The sequence below is a fragment of the Rhineura floridana genome, chromosome 1, assembly GCF_030035675.1.
Source record: "Rhineura floridana isolate rRhiFlo1 chromosome 1, rRhiFlo1.hap2, whole genome shotgun sequence".
Taxonomy (NCBI): domain Eukaryota; kingdom Metazoa; phylum Chordata; class Lepidosauria; order Squamata; family Rhineuridae; genus Rhineura; species Rhineura floridana.
In genome coordinates, this window is record NC_084480.1 from 302,829,628 (window position 1) to 302,846,540 (window position 16,913).

The window sequence follows — 16,913 nt, forward strand, 5'->3', positions numbered from 1 at the left end:
AGGTGAGCACCTAAGCTATTTCTAGCGTACACACAAAAATGTAACATCTGAATGTAAGTGAGAGTTATAACTGGCTGCAGCTTCGTGTTGGGTATTCATCTGGTAGCAAACCAAATTTTTGTCTTCATACTAGTTGATATAGTTTGACTCTCCATCAGGAGCAAGAGTTGATTTCATCCAGAGGCATCAGCCTTATCTAGACTGGTTGGGATCTTTGTATATAGACAGCAGTAGAAAGTTGCTTTAAAAACTAAGTATGGGCAGATCCCTCTTATTGAGTATCCCCATTATGTGATGTGTGATTTTGGTTTACACTGCTTCCAACCCATTTGGACCAGATTCTGGTTAAATCTGTGTTCTGTGATTTCTACTGTGGTTGTGTGAAAGATCACACCATATTTTTCTTCTTCTACCCCCAGCTTGGACTGCCCTGTGCACCAAGCAAATGGCTTTTTTTTGGAGCATTTATCATGAGCATAAGCTGAAGGCACACTTCCATTTTTATGTTGATTGAGTTGCTTGATTAATTTGCACTTGTGACAAATAACCTAGGGCTGGTTCATGCATGTATTGACTGCACTTGAATTCTCTGTTTTTGATTACTAGTAGCTGAATCTGTGAACTATTGTCACAGAAAAGCCTTGTGCTTGAGGTGATGTGACTGTGATGACATGCGGTGACAGTTCTAAGTGTGGGTGTTTGATCTGGGATGGCCCATTCACATGTGCAAATCCTCAATGCATGTTGTAATCATCATGTAATAAAAAATTATGCGCAAATCAGCCCTCAGATAGTTGGTTGAGCAGTATTGCCTCAAAAGAGGAAATGCATAACCAAAAGTGGGGGAGGATACAGATTTGCATAAAACTTGCACATGCTAATTTATATGTATAGATACAAACACAGAAAACTCTGGTTTTAAAAGCAATACAATACCTCTCACCATAATGGGAAGTATTGTGACCTGCATGCCTGCTCAGTCTTCTGTAGAGGTGCTAACTGTTGATGGGCAATTTCAGGCCCCTCCTCATGCTCTCTTTTTAAGATTATTTATCTGTAAACCAGGCTTAGAACGGAGAGCTCTTCAAATAGAGGGCTCCTTCAAACAGAGGACTGCCCTCTGTAAAGTAGGACACCTGGGGTGGTATCCAACTAACTTGTTCCATCAGTGCAAGGATTCTGCTTGCACAACAGAATGTTCCCCCCCCTCTCTTCTCCCCTTGTGTGCCCTACATTGGTTCTGGGGGTTCCCCCAACCCTCTGGAGCAGATATGGGGAGGGTGCAGGGTGCATGTGCAGGGTGAGGAGAGGAGCAAAGAGATGTAGAGGAGTTCCACCGTACAAGTGGAAACCTTCCGCTGATGGAACAAGTTAGTTTGATAATTCCACCTCTGGTCATCCTATCCAGAAGCACAGCCCTTCTCACCCTGGGGTTGCAGTGGCAGACAAGACTCATGTCAGATACTTGTGCCAGTGGATCCTCTAGGAGGCAAATGGCTTCATGAGTCAATGTGGTCAATATAGACATAGTCTAATCAGGGCCAAGCATTTGAAGCAGGCTTAATTCTTAACAAGCATGTGGGTAAAATTCTGCCTGCACATTTACCTTTCGATCTCCACTGTAAAAAGGCTAGACTAGGGGTCAGGAACGTGTGGCCCTCCCGATGTTGTTGGATTGCAATGCCTCCAGGCAGCATGGCCAGTGGTCAGGGATGATGGGAGCAGTAGTCCCACCAACATCTGGAGGACCACAAGTTTCCTGTCCCTGAACCTAGAGATTGCGGTGGCCTGCGCTATGCCTGAGTCTTAAGTCCCACCGTAGCTATCCCCATGCAGAATGGTCCTATGAATTGGCTGTTTCTTGGCACAGGCCCAGCACGGAAAGAGGTTCACTCTTTCCTGCTGGAGCACCAATCATCCTGCTTCATTTCCTTCATATTTTACTTCATTAGTGGTGTGTGTGTCTCATCATATTCTAGCAACCCTGCACATCACCGCTCAGTCAAAGGCTGTTGCAAGGCCTGTCAAAGGGGAGGATGGTGGTTGTGAGGCATTTCTTCAAGTTGCTCTGTATAAGCATGCCGTCTTGTTCCACAAATGCGCTTTCAATCACTTGAACATGAAAATATTTAAGATGCTATGGGTCACTCACCATCCTGGGAATCAGTCTCTTAGATCTGTACCTTCTCTCTTTGCACACTGCAGTCTCTGCTGTGCAGGTTTGGAAAAAAATGGGTTGCCAAACAAACAAATCGGAGAATAGCTCAGTTCATTCCAAGCCCAACGCCAAGCCAATCAGATCGTACTCCTGAAGAGAGTGTGAGCCCCCAAGTCCTCTGTGAGCCTCTGGACTGCCTTCAAGTAGGTCCTGACTTATGGCAACCCTATAAATAGGGTTTTCATGGTAAGCGGTATTCAGAGGGGGTTTACCATTGCCTCCCTCTGAGGATAGTCCTCCCCAGCTGGCTAGGGCCTGCTCAGCTTGCCACAGCTGCACAAGCCAGCGCCTTCCTTGTCTGCAACTGCCAGCTGGGGGGCAACTGGGCTACTTGGGACTATGCAGCTTGCTCATGGCTGCACAAGTGGCAGGGCATGTAACCCCTGAGCCACTCACTGTGGGGGTGATCTTTAGCTGGCCCTTGATGCCCAAGAGACACAAGCAGGGATTTGAATGCACAGACTCTGGACTCCCAGTCAGACTGTCCTCCCTGCTGTGCTATACCAGCTGTCATTATAGAGGATTAGATACTATTAATTTAATGATACACATTATGCAACCTGTTAAGCTGTCGTGTGGTCATATGTTTTAAAAAAAGTGTCTGAGCAGTGCACCAACTAGAAGACAGATTCCTTGAGCTCATGCAGTGAACTATGCATCCCACAGCAGGAATGAGAGAAACTTTATGCAGGAATTGCTTAGTTTGGAGCAACAGTCAAAATGTAAAAACCCTGCTGGATCACATAAAAGGTCCATCTAGTCTAGCATCTTGTTTCCCACTATGGCGAATCAGATGCCTCTGGGAAACCACAAGCAGGGCATGAAGGCAACAGACTTCTCCCATTGTTGTTCCCCAGCAGCTGGGATTCAGTGGCCTCCAAACTAGGAGGCTGCATATGTTGAAACCCCCACTTCTGTTTCGCTATGATTTTTCAGGCTCGGACAGAGTTTTCTGGATGCCAGAAGAGAATCATAGAAGTATACAGTTGGGAGTGTACCTGGAGGTCATCTAGTCCAACCTCCACTCCATGCAGGAATCTGCAGCTATAGCATCCCTGACAGATGGCCCTTTCTCCTCCTTCCAGTGAAAGAGAGACCATGACCTTCCATAGAATCATAGAACAGTAAAGTTGGAAGAGGCCTTTAAGGCCATTGCGTGCAACCCCCTGTTCAATGCAGGAATAAGAACGCTAGTGCACTGGCCGGGAACAATAGTGTAGTGCCAAATTCAGAAGTGCAAGGTCACTTCATGTTAGTCACAGCCACCCCCACCCTCTTTTTGCTGTTGGATTAAGAACAAGATCCTTTTTAAACTTTCTTCCACAACAACAGATATCCCCAGGAGCCAATAAGGATGAAAGGGGAGAGTGTTAGCTGCTGAGAAGAGTCTCCTCAGTGGCTGACTCACCTCTTTTCACTGTGATTGGCTCCAGCCAGCAGGAATGGGCAAGGAATTATGTTAGAAGACTCAGAGTCTTCTGAGTGACTAACACACTCCCCTTTGGTGCTGATTGTCTGATAGGATGCTGGAGACATTGGGACGCTGTTGGTACCCTGCTCTGAAAAAAGTAAGATCTAAGACTCATAGAATCATAGAACAGTAGAGTTGGAAGGGGCCTATAAGGCCATCAAATCCAACTCCCTGCGCAATGTAGAAATCCAAATCAAAGCATTCCCAACAAATGGCTGTCCAGCTGCCTCCAATGTCTGAGAGCCCACTACCTCTCTAGGTAATTGGTTCCATTGTCGTATGGCTCTAACAGTTAGGAAGTTTTTCCTGATGTTCAGTCAAAATCTGGCTTCCTGCAACTTGAGCCCATTATTCTGTGTCCTCCATTCTGGGACGATTGAGAAGAGATCCCGGCCCTCCTCTGTGTGGCAACTTTTCATGTACTTGAAGAGTGCTATCATATCTCCCCTCAGTCTTCTCTTCTTCAGGGTAAACATGCCCAGTTCTTTCAATCTCTCCTCATAGAGCTTCCAGTCTTATGATCATCCTTGTTGCCCTCTTCTGAACCTGTTCCAGTTTGTCTGAATCATTCTTGAAGTGCAGAGACCAGAACTGGACGCAGTACTCAAGATGAGGCCTAACCAGTGCTGAATAGAGTGGAACTAATCCTTCACGTGATTTGGAAACTATACTTTTTAATGCAGCCTAAGTCTCCCTGAGACCCTAGACGATTACACCCCTTGCTGGGAAGGTGACCAAAGTGGTCTGTTTCACAGCCGAACAGCACTTTGCATTAGGAAGTTCCCTCTCATGTTTAGCAGAAATCTGCGTCCTTGCAATCTCCAACCATTGGTTCTAGTCTGTCTGTGGCAACATGCAATAATAAATGCATTATTATCAACATCATTGTCGTACATGTAGGATAGAAGATCCCCTTGCCTGCCATATCCAGAGACTGAACATAAAAAAGAGTGTTCTGTTCACAAAGAAAAGACACTCTGCACATGCTCAGGTGGCATTTGTTTTCTTTCAGAATTGTATCAGTGCTGTGGGGGTTTGGAAGCTAACTCTGCACATGTTCAGCATACCCGATAAAACTAAAACTTCCATGAGCCACTGAGTGAACCAGTCACACTTGGGCTATTTTTCAAAATCACATTTGTAGCATGAAGGCTGATTCAGAAATTTCAGAAGTTTCTGTGTTTTCAGAAAGATGGATTTTGAGGAAGGACTTGACCTAACAGAAATAGGGGGCTCTCTATAGGTGTCTGGGGGGAGGGAGTCCAAGCATAGGGAGAATGAGTGGAGCCAATTAAGAGCACAGAAGTCTTTAAGGGGGGACAGTTGGAGAAGCAACGGTGACAGATACAAAGCATTCTGGGTGATGTATCAAAATACATTCCATGCTGAAAGAGAGCAGGAAAGCGTGGATGGTGTTGTGAAAGTCTGCAGGGGGTCATCTTGGGCCACAGGGCTCTGAGCACTGTGGCCCCTTTAAGAAGGCCCCAATCCCCTTCTGCAGGGGCCAGGGAAGCATCTCACTCAGCCAAGCCAAGAGATGGGGTGGGGGGCAGGGAGAAGCTGCTACTGCCTGGGACTGATGAAGGTCTCCTGGAGCTGTTGAGTATTAATTCCATTGGGGGGGGGGACTTATGGAACAGAGATCCAAGGAGCAGCTGTTCTTGCTCCTGTGGCTTTTTCATCTGCTAACTGGGAGGTACAGGGGGCTTGCAGAAGAGGCTTCCCTGACCACCCAAACCCCTGGGGCAAGGATACTGTGTGACTGGTCCACTGAGGGTGACCCAAGAGTATCCTGCGAAGAGGCCAGTGAGAGGACCCCTGGACATATCCCTCCCCAAACCCCATAACCCTGAGAAAGAGGCTATTGGGGAGCCACAGGTCTCGGAAGTGAAAGAGACCCCAGCCCCAACCCATCAAGGACATTGGAAAGGTGGATCTCTGGGCTTCCACAGCAGCTGCCTCGGGGAGGACTCCGATAAAATTCAGGCAGAAGGCCTTCAGAAAGACTTGTGGTGACCCTGTGTGTGGGAACGTAGACCCGTATTGCTTGGGGAAAAGGAGTCAGAGACTGTAGCAGGGGTTAAAGCCTCAGTGAAGTCAAACTTCCTGTACTCCTGTTGACTGTGGTGGTAAATGGTAGTCATGTTTGGGCCTATCCTCCATGCGACTCATGGATCAAGGTGCCTGACTCCTCACAGGTATAGGGCCCACAGGTGTAGTTTTGGCTACATAAGGACTGGCACTCAGACAATGAGTTTGCTATTATATGATATGATGAGCTATAATTATATGGCCTATAGTCTGTGCCAAATGATGCTGATGCTCTAACATGAATTTTTAGCCTTCCTTTTCCTAGAGTGATGCCAGCCAATCACTGACCATGTAGTTATTGACATTAAGCCAATTCAGACTGTGGGAATGTTACCTGCATCATACTGCCCTCACTCTGAATGGGCTTTAGCAGGTGAGCATGGGAGTTTGGCTGCCACCTGAGTGGATGCTTATGGTTAGGAGAACACAGTGCCAGAACTTCCTCGCTTATTGTGCCTTCGTCATTCTTGTTAGGTTGCTGCTGCTGCACAATGTGTGAACAGTTTTGTTCCCTTATGAGCACCCCCATTAAAAATTGCCAAAAGGGGATGCTTTTCACAGCAGCTCTGTAATGACTCATTGTTAAAGAGCAACCTGAATTGTGTAATTATTGTAATGGTAAAGTACAACTAACCTAGTATGTTAATTTTGAATAACACATATCGTGCTGAGAGTTTTCATTATGGAAGGGAACTTTGGAAAGAGGGAAAGATCAAATGCAGTTCAGTTTTTATTAAGCTTGATTCATCTCCCAGGCACACCAAAACAGGTTTTTGTTTTGTTTTTTGCCAGTGAGCTTCGTGGCTGTGTGGGGATTCGAACCCTGATCTCCCAGGTCGTAGTCCAGCACTCCAACCACTATGCCACACTGGCTCTCTAGGGATAGAAGGATCTGTCAATTTTTGTTCTCTCGGTTTCTCATTTTTCCAGCCTTAAATTCTGTCCTCTACATTTCTGCAGCAATTTGCATTTTTTTAAATCCTCATTTAGTGAGAATTTCTCCTACTAAACACCTTTTTGTATGTAGTTTTGACCAATGTACACATTTTTGCAAGCCATTTCTCCTGATGCAATGCATTTTTGTATGTTATCTTCACTAATATATTCATTTTTATGCACTTCCCCTAATATATGCATTTTTGCAAACATTGCTCAGTAGGAAAACTGCATCGCAAAATTCAGATAAATGTGAATTTTGAAGGATGGCTGTGTGTTTGTTCTCATGTTGTTTTGGAAAGTGCAAATTTGATAAGTTCAGCTTTGAACGTGAACTGAATCAAATTTCTCCCCCATCCCTAGCTCTGGATTTCCTGCATCAAGCAGCCAAATGTTCGACATGCTAAAACAGAGATAAGAACAATCCCTAATGGATCAGGCCAAAGGCCCATCTAGTCCAGCATGCTGTTCTCCAGATGCTAACGGGAAGGCTGCAAGCAGGACCTGAGTGTAACCTCACTCTCCCCATTTGGAATTTCCAGCATCTGGTGTTCAAGGCATATTGCCACTGACACTGGAGGCTGAACACAGCCATTGTGGCGATAGCCTTATCCTCTATGAATGTGTCTAATCCTCTTTCAAAGCCGTCTAGGTTGGTGGTTATTGGTCACTACCTCTGGTACGGAAACACAGTATGCCTGAATCTTCTTCCAACATTCAGCTTCCTTGGAAGTCCCCAAGTTCTAACATTAAGAGAAGTGGGTTTAGTTTCAAACAGTTAAAAACAAGAGCTGCAAAAATTACTAGCTTGTTATCCTTTAGTTAGGAAGCCTGGACTCCTCTTTCACCATACTAAGAGCCTGTTTCAGAACTGGCTGGTGCTTATATTTTTGTTGATATTTCACTGTACCTGATACGTTTTTAATGTCTAATTCTTCTGGCTCATATGTTCTGATAGTGTATTTTAAATGTTATAACATTTATGTTATAAATATAACATAATTATGTTATAAATATAACATAATTCCCCCAGGCACCTGGTTGGCCACTGTGAGAACAGGATGCTGGACTAGATGGGCCACTGGCCTGATCCAGCAGGCTCTTCTTATGTTCTTATGTTATCAGAATGAATTCTTTGTTTGGATTGTTATATTGTGTTTGAATAGTTGTTGGATTGTTTTTGTCATGCTGTATTGATATGTATTTGTGTGTGTGTGTTGTGAGCCACTTTGGGTGCATTTGTGTGGAAAAGCAGCATACAAATAGAATGAAAAGATATATTCAATTCTTGTCCTACTCAGAGTAGACCCACTGAAGTTACTAAATATAACTAACATAGGTTCATTCATTTCAGTGGGTCTACTCTGAGTAGGATTTGGAAAATGGAAATGGACTGCCTTCAAGTCAATTTCGCCTTATGGCGACCCTATGAATAGGGTTTCCATGGTAAGCGGTATTCAGAGGGGGTTTTACCATTGCCTCCCTCTGAGGCTGAGAGGCAGTGACTGGCCCAATGTCACCCAGTGAGCTTCATGGCTGTGTGGGGATAGGTCGTAGCCCAACACCTAAGAACATAAGAACATAAGAACATAAGAAGAGCCTGCTGGATCAGGCCAGTGGCCCATCTAGTCCAGCATCCTGTTCTCACAGTGGCCTACCAGGTGCCTGGGGGAAGCCCGCAAGCAGGACCCGAGTGCAAGAACACTCTCCCCTCCTGAGGCTTCCGGCAACTGGTTTTCAGAAGCATGCTGCCACTGACTAGGGTGGCAGAGCACAGCCATCATGGCTAGTAGCCATTGATAGCCCTGTCCTCCATGAATTTGTCTAATCTTCTTTTAAAGCCGTCCAAGCTGGTGGCCATTACTGCATCTTGTGGGAGCAAATTCCATAGTTTAACTATGCGCTGAGTAAAGAAGTACTTCCTTTTGTCTGTCCTGAATCTTCCAACATTCAGCTTCTTTGAATGTCCACGAGTTCTAGTATTATGAGAGAGGGAGAAGAACTTTTCTCTATCCACTTTCTCAATGCCATGCATAATTTTATACACTTCTATCATGTCTCCTCTGACCCGCCTTTTCTCTAAACTAAAAAGCCCCAAATGCTGCAACCTTTCCTCGTAAGGGAGTCGCTCCATCCCCTTGATCATTCTGGTTGCCCTCTTCTGAACCATTTCCAACTCTATAATATCCTTTCTGAGATGAGGCGACCAGAACTGTACACAGTATTCCAAATGCGGCCGCACCATAGATTTATACAATGGCATTATGATATCGGCTGTTTTATTTTCAATACCTTTCCTAATTATTGCTAGCATGGAATTTGCCTTTTTCACAGCTGCCGCACACTGGGTCGACATTTTCATCGTGCTGTCCACCACAACCCCGAGGTCTCTCTCCTGGTCGGTCACCGCCAGTTCAGACCCCATGAGCGTATATGTGAAATTCAGATTTTTTGCTCCAATATGCATAATTTTACACTTGTTTATATTGAATTGCATTTGCCATTTTTCCGCCCATTCACTCAGTTTGGAGAGATCTTTTTGGAGCTCTTCGCAATCCCTTTTTGTTTTAACAACCCTGAACAATTTAGTGTCGTCAGCAAACTTGGCCACTTCACTGCTCACTCCTAATTCTAGGTCATTAATGAACAAGTTGAAAAGTACAGGTCCCAATACCGATCCTTGAGGGACTCCACTTTCTACAGCCCTCCATTGGGAGAACTGTCCGTTTATTCCTACTCTCTGCTTTCTGCTTCTTAACCAATTCCTTATCCACAAGAGGACCTCTCCTCTTATTCCATGACTGCTAAGCTTCCTCAGAAGCCTTTGGTGAGGTACCTTGTCAAACGCTTTTTGAAAGTCTAAGTACACTATGTCCACTGGATCACCTCTATCTATATGCTTGTTGACACTCTCAAAGAATTCTAATAGGTTACTGAGACAGGACTTTCCCTTGCAGAAGCCATGCTGGCTCTGCTTCAGCAAGGCTTGTTCTTCTATGTGCTTAGTTAATCTAGCTTTAATAATACTTTCTACCAGTTTTCCAGGGACAGAAGTTAAGCTAACTGGCCTGTAATTTCCGGGATCCCCTCTGGATCCCTTTTTGAAGATTGGCGTTACATTTGCCACTTTCCAGTCCTCAGGCACGGAGGAGGACCCGAGGGACAAGTTACATATTTTAGTTAGCAGATCAGCAATTTCACCTTTGAGTTCTTTGAGAACTCTCGGGTGGATGCCATCCGGGCCCGGTGATTTGTCAGTTTTTATATTCTCCATTAAGCTTAGAACTTCCTCTCTCGTTACCACTATTTGTCTTAGTTCCTCAGAATCCCTTCCTGCAAATGTTAGTTCAGGTTCAGGGATCTGCCCTATATCTTCCACTGTGAAGACAGATGCAAAGAATTCATTTAGCTTCTCTGCAATCTCCTTATCGTTCTTTAGTACACCTTTGACTCCCTTGTCATCCAAGGGTCCAATTGTCTCCCTAGATGGTCTCCTGCTTTGAATGTATTTATAGAATTTTTTGTTGTTGGTTTTTATGTTCTTAGCAATGTGCTCCTCAAATTCTTTTTTAGCATCCCTTATTGTCTTCTTGCATTTCTTTTGCCAGAGTTTGTGTTCTTTTTTATTTTCTTCATTTGGACAAGACTTCCATTTTCTGAAGGAAGACTTTTTGCCTCTAAGAGCTTCCTTGACTTTGCTCGTTAACCATGCTGGCATCTTCTTGGCCCTGGCGGTACCTTTTCTGATCTGCGGTATGCACTCCAGTTGAGCTTCTAATATAGTGTTTTTAAACAACTTCCAAGCATTTTCGAGTGATGTGACCCTCTGGACTTTGTTTTTCAGCTTTCTTTTTACCAATCCCCTCATTTTTGTGAAGTTTCCTCTTTTGAAGTCAAATGTGACCGTGTTGGATTTTCGTGGCAATTGGCCAGTTACATGTATGTTTAATTTAATAGCACTGTGGTCACTGCTCCCAATCGGTTCAACAACACTTACATCTCGCACCAGGTCCCGGTCCCCACTGAGGATTAAGTCCAGGGTTGCCGTCCCTCTGGTCGGTTCCATGACCAACTGATCTAGGGAATAGTCATTTAGAATATCTAGAAACGTTGCTTCTTTGTCATGACTGGAACACATATGCAGCCAGTCTATGTCTGGGTAGTTGAAGTCACCCATTACTACCACCTTTCCTAGTTTGGATGCTTCCTCAATTTCATATCTCATCTCAAGGTCTCCCTGAGCATTTTGATCAGGGGGACGATAGATCGTTCCCAGTATTAAGTCCCTCCTGGGGCACGGTATCACCACCCACAACGATTCTGTGGAGGAGTCTGCCTCTTTTGGGGTTTCGAGCTTGCTGGATTCAATGCCTTCTTTCACGTATAGAGCGACTCCGCCACCAATACGTCCTTCCCTGTCCTTCCGATATAGTTTATATCCAGGGATAACCGTATCCCACTGGTTTTCTCCATTCCACCAGGTCTCAGTTATGCTCACTATATCAATGCTCTTCTCTAAGACCAAGCACTCCAGTTCTCCCATCTTGGTTCGGAGGCTCCTAGCATTAGCGTACAGGCACTTGTAAGCAGTGTCTCTCTTCAAGTGTCTTTGGCACTTGTGGTTAGGCCTGTGGTAATTTTGCTCTTCTGAATTTATATCCTGTGCCCCTGCTCTCACAATGCCTACTTCTAGGCCTACCCCTTTTAAAATTTCATCATTTCTTTGGTTTTTATCCCAGGGGGGAGGTTTATTCCGAACCGGACCTTTCTCAGCTCCTGTCAGGTTTCCCCCCTCAGTCAGTTTAAAAGCTGCTCTGCTACCTTTTTAATTTTAAGTGCCAGCAGTCTGGTTCCATTCTGGTTCAAGTGGAGCCCGTCCCTTTTGTACAGGCCCGGCTTGTCCCAAAATGTTCCCCAGTGCCTAACAAATCCGAACCCTTCCACCCGACACCATCGTCTCATCCACGCATTGAGACTGCGAAGCTGGGCCTGTCTGGCTGGGCCTGCGCGTGGAACCGGTAGCATTTCAGAGAAAGCCACCTTGGAGGTCCTGGCTTTCAGCATCCTACCTAGCAACCTTAACCACTACACCACACTGGCTCTCATGAGTAGGACTTAGTTGACTACAATCCTATGAACCAAGAAAAGCAGGTTTCTGCAACCCATTCAGCACATATAAGTTAAACAAATTTCCCTAATAACTCTTAGTTTGTATAATTTATTCTGCCTTGACTGTTCCTGAGGAGAGACAAGGAGTGATATAGGGCACTGAGGTTCCACCTCTGGCCTCAGCATTTATCAGGCATTCCCCACATACTGTTAACCATATAAAGACTAGAAACATTTTTTTTTTTTTAAAAAAGAGGAAAGATAGCTGAGAGCAGAGCTTGGAAAAGTTACTTTTTTTGAACTACAACTCCCATCAGCCCAATCCAGTGGCCAAGCTGGCTGGGGCTGATGGGAGTTATAGTTCAAAAAAGTAACTTTTCCAAGCTCTGGCTGAGAGTCTTGGCAAGCTGGATCCTTTGTCCTGTATGGGATTCTGTGCTTTCTCTGAACTATCAGGACACACAAACTGCCTTGCTCAGGTGCAAAATCTTTGAAAAACAAATTCTGTTCTGTATGTAAAGTAAGCCAAGTTTGTTAGTAGTAACATCATCTCTGCTAATAGCAAACATTCTCCAAGTGTGAATGTTATGTAGCCAAAACAGGGCTCTCCACAGACAAGCAAGAGGTATCAGCAGTCTGGGTGAACTCTAAGGTTTGCAGAAATACAGTAAGACTAGGGGAAAAACTCTTAAGAGGAGGAACCTCCCTCCCAAAATAGTTCAGTGAGGGCTGAGCTTGCTCAGTGGGCACAGAATGCTGACTGGTGGTTGTAGTGGGGGGACAATGGAAAATAGGAGGAGTGGAATGGAGTGACATACCTTGAAAGAGGCTTGGTGGAACATTGAAGAGAACCACTCCACACTGCAATATTTTGTTGCAGGTTCCACTGGTTTCTCTGACTGCTCATTGTTTGTTTATTTTTACTTTTGCAGAAAAGGGTTGTTTGCAGGAATAAAGCTGAAGAAGAAGAAGAAAGGAGAGAAGGGGTTAACGATTGCAAACAAAGGAGCAGTGGGTAAGACCTACTAGGTCAATATTACGGCTGGTTTCAATGAGAAGGAGTGTGAGATGATGTCATCTTTCATGTCACAGGGCAATTGTTTCAGCTGAACCTTGGAAACAAGTGATAAAGTGAGAGATAACATGTTAGGTTTGTCTTGGTGAAACATGAACCCCGACTCCTTCCTACCAGAGAGCTTTTCAAGTATCTGGAGGAGCACCGAGTCAGTGTGCCTGATCCCTGTAGGCCACATGGGGGCTGAGACACCACAAGAGCTGGTATAGTGTAGTAGCTAGGAGACTGAGTTGCACATCACTGAAGGCTCCAGTTCGAATTTCACCTCTACCGTGAACTCACTAGGTGGCCCCAGGCAAGATGCTCTCACTCAGCCTCAGATTCCCCACATCTGCTAGATGGGGGATAATGGGACAAGGTCAGGGCTGTGCAAGTGCACCAGTAGTAGCTCCTGATTGGCTCCACTGGTGCACGTATGGAGCCCTGAACTTGCCACCACCCTGTCCCATCCTAGACCCATTCAGGTAAGCTGCAGCAACACCGGTTTCAGGATGCTGGCTCCGCTCCATCCCATGGGCTACTCGTGTCTGTATGGAATATGGATTTGAAGTTAATAAAACATTCCGTATTTCTTGGCTGTTTTGTATGAGGGTCCCAGTATACAGAGCCTGGGGCCCCATCTGCACTATACATTTAAAGCAGTATCATACCACTTTAAACAGTCATTGTTTCCCCCAAAGAATCCTGAGAACTGTAGCTTGTTAAGAGTGATGAAAGTTCTTAGGAGACCCCCATTTCCCTCACAGAACTACAATTCCCAGAGTGGGTTAACACGTCAGTCCCTCTTCCCAGAGAAGTATGGGAACTGTAGCTCTGTGAGGGGAACAGGGGTCTCCTAATTCTCAGCACTCTTAACAAACTACATCTCCCAGGATTCTTTGGGGCAAGCCATGACTGTTTAAAGTGGTATGATACTGCTTTAAATGTATACTGCATGTCTATAATAAAATATTTATTTATTTATTAAATTTGTATCCTGCCCTTCTTCCCTTATTTATTTATTTGTAACCAGGGGTGTAGTTGTTAGGGATCTCAGAGGGTCTTAGACCCCTTACCTTTTTGGGAGCAGGGTCCCTATGTCTCCAGCATCTTACAAGCCAATCCACATGAAAGGGGAGTGTGTTAGCCACTGAGAAGTGTCTTCTAACATGCTTCCTTGTCCTTTCCTGCTGATTGGAGCCAATTAGAGTGAAAGGAGCTGGGTCAGCCACTGAGGAAACTCTTCTTAGTAGCTAACACACTCCCTTTTCATGCTGATTGGTTCCTAGGGACATCTGTAGTTGGAGGAAGCATTAACAAGGACTTCATTCTCAACCCAGCAGCAAAAACGGGGAGAGAGAACGGCTGTGACTAGCATGAAGGGACCCTGCACTTCCAAATTTGCCGCTGCACTGCTGCTTGTAATAAATAAATGTATAGTGCAGATGGATGTACAGGTGATGAATGTGGGTCCAAAGAGTAATAAGTAGGGTTCATAGTAGGCTTGGTGCATCCCTATTGGCAAGCAAGTAAGTAAACCTCTTGAGTCTATATTTACATGTGTGACTCTTTCTTTCTCAGGTGAGCATGACGACACTGACAGCCTACACCAGGAGTTCCCAGCTGGTCAAGACTGGGAAGAAGGTGAAAATATGTATGACGACTCTGCCTCCACCAGTAACTTTGGTGCCTCGGGGCCTTTGCAGAAGAGGTATTGTGCTGCAAGATCACAAAATGGCTGCCTAGTCTCTCTTCTTCCCTTGCGGAAGGCACTGCTATTGTTGTCATGGCTAATGACAGAAAACCGATGTAATTGAAGAGCTTATCTCTTGACCATTGTGCTTATCTGCACACCAACGGAATGTCCTTGTCAGCAAAATATTGTCACCGTGAGACAAAACTGTCACCAGAATGGAAGCGTATGGTAGAAGGGGGCGATGGTAGGAGAACTACAAGTAGGCTCTGCCCACAAACATGGCACGGAGAATGGGCTGTAATTGCCAGGGCTTGCCACAGGCACTGCTAGGAACAAAGAGATCAGTGGTCTTGGATGAAGCCGTTGCTATTGTCAGTAGAAAAGCAGCTCCTGACTTCAGCAGAAATTGGATCGGTCTTTGAGGTCTGCTTTATAGCTGAAGCTACCAAGTAAATATACAGTGATGTTTCTCATATGTTTGAGACAGACAGCGGTATAAAGTGAAGAAAGAAACCTATCTGGTTAGCATACAAACAGGCCCCTGTACATTCCTGGCATTTCTTCTCTCTTTGGGCTGACACAACTCCAAGTGTCACTTTATAGTAGGGATGGACGAATCTGATCACTTTGATTTCCCTCCGTTTCTCATTTTTACAATCTTAAGTTGCTGTTGTTATCTTTATTCCCAACCTTCACCAATAGGTTCCAGGGCAAGTTACAACAGTTTAAAATTCTACCACCACCACCAGTAGTAGTAATGCAGTTCTCCACGTTTCCATAACAGTTTTGTTTTAAAGTCCTCATGAAAATTCATCAGCATTTTAGTGCATATTTCTCCTATTTTGCAAATGCATTTCTGTGCATAATTTATCCAAGTGTATGCATTTTTGTACACATTACCTGGCTGGAGTATTATACTGCAAAAGTCAGAGAAGTGTGAATGCCAATGGATGGCTGTGTTTCAGTTTGTGTAGTGTTTTAGCATGTGTGAATGAGGTAGGCTTGTCTTTTAATTTCTCCCCCGTCCCTACGTTACAGGTGAACATTTCATATTTGGAAATAATCCCTGTATAGAAAAAAAAAAAGCATCTGTGCTGTCAGAATTTTAGTTTGAAGCAAGTTTTGAACTGGTGACATGAGGGATGCCTGGTTAGGATTCATCCTGCTCACCACCAACCATACAGCTTTGGCTCAAGGAAGGGACTGTAGGGAGATCAGCCAGACTAACCAGGAAGCCTCTTAAGAATGATAGGCCAGACCAGGTCAGGTGACAATCCCTGATTCTATCCAGGCTTCTTGCTAATCAGTCAGGCTTTGTCATTGGTCTGTGCAACTGAGAAAGGCCTGCCATATCTTCTTCACACAGTAGCTGGGTCTGAAGGTCACTTATGAAATGTGACATTTCTGTTTTTCTGCCAATACGTCGTTACTTTTAACATTAGTTTGGAGGGGCCTCCAATGATCTGCCTAGGCCTTCACAGTCAAACTTGACTAAGCAGATGGTCTTGAGCCTGAGATTTTATAGCTAGATGAGGTATGATTCAAATGTGAGCTGTATTACTGAAACAACTCTGCCTTGTCGTGAAACAAGAGATCTTTTTTAATTAATAGGACTTTTCCTATATTCTTGCCCTGAAACAATAGTGATTCACTCTGTTCTGCAGTGCTTGCTGCAAGTGCATTACAATCTTTATCCTCATAAAAATCCTGTTAATAGGTTGCTATTATCCCCATTGTACAGGTGAGAAAATGAGGCCAATCGGTTGTTATTTGCTTAGAGTAACCCAACTGGGATTTGAGTGCAGACTTTTCCATCCTAGTCCAACTCCTCATATGGATATTGGCTGTGCTGACTGGGGCTGAGTAGTCTAAAACATCTGGAGGGCACCAGGTTGGGAAAGGCTGTATTAAATGGCCTTATACTAAAACCAGACCATTGGGCCACATCAAATGTGTCTACTCCAACTGGAGTTCTCCAAAGGGATGAATGTAGCACCTGCATACAAAACACACATTCATCTATGGCGGTGTTCTTCAACCTTGGGTCCCCAGATGGTGATGGACTACAATTCCCATCATCCCTGACAATTGATCATGCTGTCTGGGAATGATGGAACTTGTATTTCAATAACATCTGGGGACCCAAGATTGAAGAACAGTGCTCTATGGAGCTGTGACCACTCTGCAAAATCTTATAATGTACAAAGTTGAAGGCACATAGGAATCTGCTTTATACCGAGTCAGAGCATTGGTCCATCTAACTCACTATTATCTATACTGACTGGCAGCATCTCCCCAGGGTTTCAGGTAGGTGACATTCCTAGTTCTACCTGGAGAC

At 44.8% G+C, this 16,913-nt stretch overlaps 1 protein-coding gene across 1 annotated transcript in view; it reads left to right on the forward strand.

The window, feature by feature from the left end:
• The window catches only part of FER1L6 (fer-1 like family member 6), a 132,163-nt gene that overhangs the window by 2,790 nt on the left and 112,460 nt on the right, over positions 1-16,913 (forward strand). Inside the window, exons 2-3 of the mRNA XM_061606195.1 lie at positions 12,758-12,840; positions 14,461-14,590. Of these exons, the coding sequence (XP_061462179.1) occupies positions 12,758-12,840; positions 14,461-14,590 (213 nt within the window). The remainder of the gene's footprint in view (positions 1-12,757; positions 12,841-14,460; positions 14,591-16,913) is intronic.